General features: G+C 39.3%; 1 protein-coding gene across 5 annotated transcripts in view; it reads right to left on the bottom strand.

The window, feature by feature from the left end:
* Positions 1 to 2,568, bottom strand: part of gatad2b (GATA zinc finger domain containing 2B) — a 110,565-nt gene that overhangs the window by 43,529 nt on the left and 64,468 nt on the right. For all 5 annotated transcript variants that reach the window (XM_015021943.1, XM_015021944.1, XM_015021946.1 and 2 more), the window contains exon 5: positions 2,041 to 2,169. In XM_015021943.1, coding sequence (XP_014877429.1) covers positions 2,041 to 2,169 — 129 coding nt within the window. The remainder of the gene's footprint in view (positions 1 to 2,040; positions 2,170 to 2,568) is intronic.

Here is a 2,568-nt window from a genome sequence, read left to right as displayed (position 1 = left end):
TTACCAAAAATGTTTATTTCCTAACAGCTGCAAAACATGTAAATTAACAGCATGGCTCACAGGAATTAAAGGGAAATATTTTCTTTTTATCAGTTGATAAAAGTTAGCTAGCTTCAATTTAAACTGTGAAAGATGCTTACCTGGGATTCTTTCTGAGTGTGCAGAAATAGCGGAAACTTGATTTCAAAGGTTGTGTCTCAATTCAGTGGCCACAGCCTTCAAAGGACCCACTCTCAGCACCATTAGCTAGCGCCTTGTAGCTAGCAGTTATGTACTTGGACTGACAACACTGTGTTGAGTTCAGGAAGCTCAGAGCTATTACTCAACTGTAGGATTGCAGACGTAAAATGTTAAACAACAGTACTGTGGTCTTGATGGTAATGCTGCTATCAAGAAAAAATACAATCTGGAGAACTAGGTGTTTACATAAACAGTAACTTCAAGGTTTACACCTTGAAGTTTAACACAATGCTATCTGAAAGACGCATGAAAAACTGTGTCATGACTTGTTGCCCTAATCCAGTCTTTCCCAACCCTGGTCCTCAAGGCACACTGCCCTGCATGTTTTACAAGTTTCCTTGCTTTAATGCACCTCATTCAGCTGATTGCAGGTCAGCAAAGATCTGCTAATTGAAATCACCTGTGCTGAAGTAAGGAAACACCTAAAACTTGCAGGGCAGAGTGCCTTGAGGACCACTGTTGGGAAACACTGCCCTAAGCCTACTATCTCTTTGCCCACTACAATACACTGCAAGCAGCAGGGCCTAACGTACAGCTAAAAACTCACGATTTTGATAACTTTTAATGCCCCATCCCTTAAACTACATCCCTTAACCGAAAATAAAGCCAATAGCTCAAAATTCCTAGGAAGAGTTTGTTAAAGTTCAAGGTGTGTAAATGTCAAAATGGCCAAAACTTGTCCTTTGACCCAAAATGGCTGCCTCCCTGTCCATTTTACGGCAAATCTCCAGGAGACTTTTTCTTCACTTGGGGTGAGCTACCTATGTACCGAATTTCAGATCTCCACAATGTACGGTTTGCCCCATCTCCCATTAGGGGGCGATGTTGAGCAGTTTGGCCGCACCCACTTTTGATTCAACTGGAATCCAAAAATTTCACAATGGGGACAATATTGGGCAAAGTTTGGTGAGTTTTTGAATATGTTGGTGAGTTTTTGAATATGTTAAGGCCTACAAAAAGACATGTAGGCCTACGACAAAAAAAAAAATCTTGGGATTACAATAGGCCTTTGCAGCGTTTCACTGCTCGGGCCTAATTATATCAAACCAAAATATCATACCAGTATGCTATTCTCTTTAAAAAATAATTTCTGCAGTCTGGTTGACTGCTTCACATGGTAGAGCTGCAACATTTGGCCTATTAGTACTGTTAATCTTATGTTAATTTCTAAAATTTTTACAATACATTTCTGTGTTTTCTACATTTTATAACAGAAATGTAGAAAACATGTCAAATTTATGTTTGAGTTATAGTAATTCAATGCATTTTCAAAATAATGTTTAGGATGTTACAGTTTAACAGTATTTTACAAATTTTTACTATAAAATTTACAGATGTTTTTACAGTGTAGGTGCGGCTGTGCCTTTGCACAGCCAGAGAAACATCCAGTATCTCACAGCAGTTTGTAAGATATAGCAGGACAGGAAATAATGCAACGCTATAACCAGCACAGATAAGGCTGTCATCTGGTTTGGTTATGTTGTATATTACTGATACAGAACTAACACTACACAAACCAATTTTAAGAATATTTTATACCTTTTAAAAATTCTAGAAGCTTCCAGTAGTGTCTGTCTCATCCCTTGGGATCAGGGGGTTCATTTAGCTTACATTGAGATTTATAAGAGATTGGAGGAAATAGGAACAGGGGATTGACATTTTCAGGAATGTAAATGTATGTGACAATAAGTCTAAATGAAGAGATAGAGATATTTTGTAAAATGTACTTCAACCCAAATCCTTAACACTGGACACAATTTTCTTAACTTTGTCCCTTATGTGAAAAACACATTGAAATACCTGTGCAGTTCGGAGATTTTGAGGCTCAGTGTTGTGCAAGCCTGGCCTCACAGGCAACTTTCCGATACCTGAAGAGCTGTGAATGGGAGGAGGCTGAATAGAAGACGCAGAGCTCTGGACCGCTGGGACCTGCACACAGATAGTAATCTACATTCAGGTTGTAATACGTGAGCTGTAAGTCTTTTTTTACAGATGAAATTTATACAATATGTTTTTATTCCTACATGGCTTCATAGAATGCATTGCCACATTTACTACAAGCTGTAAAGAATGTTGTAGGTTTTTTGCATTGTGGGGCCCAGCCTGGCCCTATTGTATTCTGGCCCTGGCTGTGTGTGCATTGAGCAGAGTGACGCCTACAAAGAGTTATTGAATCCAATGAATGGTGTATAAATAACGTGCTTGATGGGAACAATCAGGGGCGCTGCCAGGAATTGTGGGCCCCCTGGCAAAAAATTTGATCGGGCCCTCCGCACAGCTGCTGTTACAATTTTTTGAGTCTATTTGACCCATAAAAGCATCACAATT

This window comes from Poecilia latipinna, unplaced genomic scaffold (genome assembly GCF_001443285.1).
Source record: "Poecilia latipinna isolate Pla-1442-1.1 unplaced genomic scaffold, P_latipinna-1.0 Scaffold2900, whole genome shotgun sequence".
NCBI classification, from domain to species: Eukaryota; Metazoa; Chordata; class Actinopteri; order Cyprinodontiformes; family Poeciliidae; genus Poecilia; species Poecilia latipinna.
Note: the sequence above shows the minus strand (reverse complement) of the source record. Positions and strands in the feature narration are given on the sequence as shown.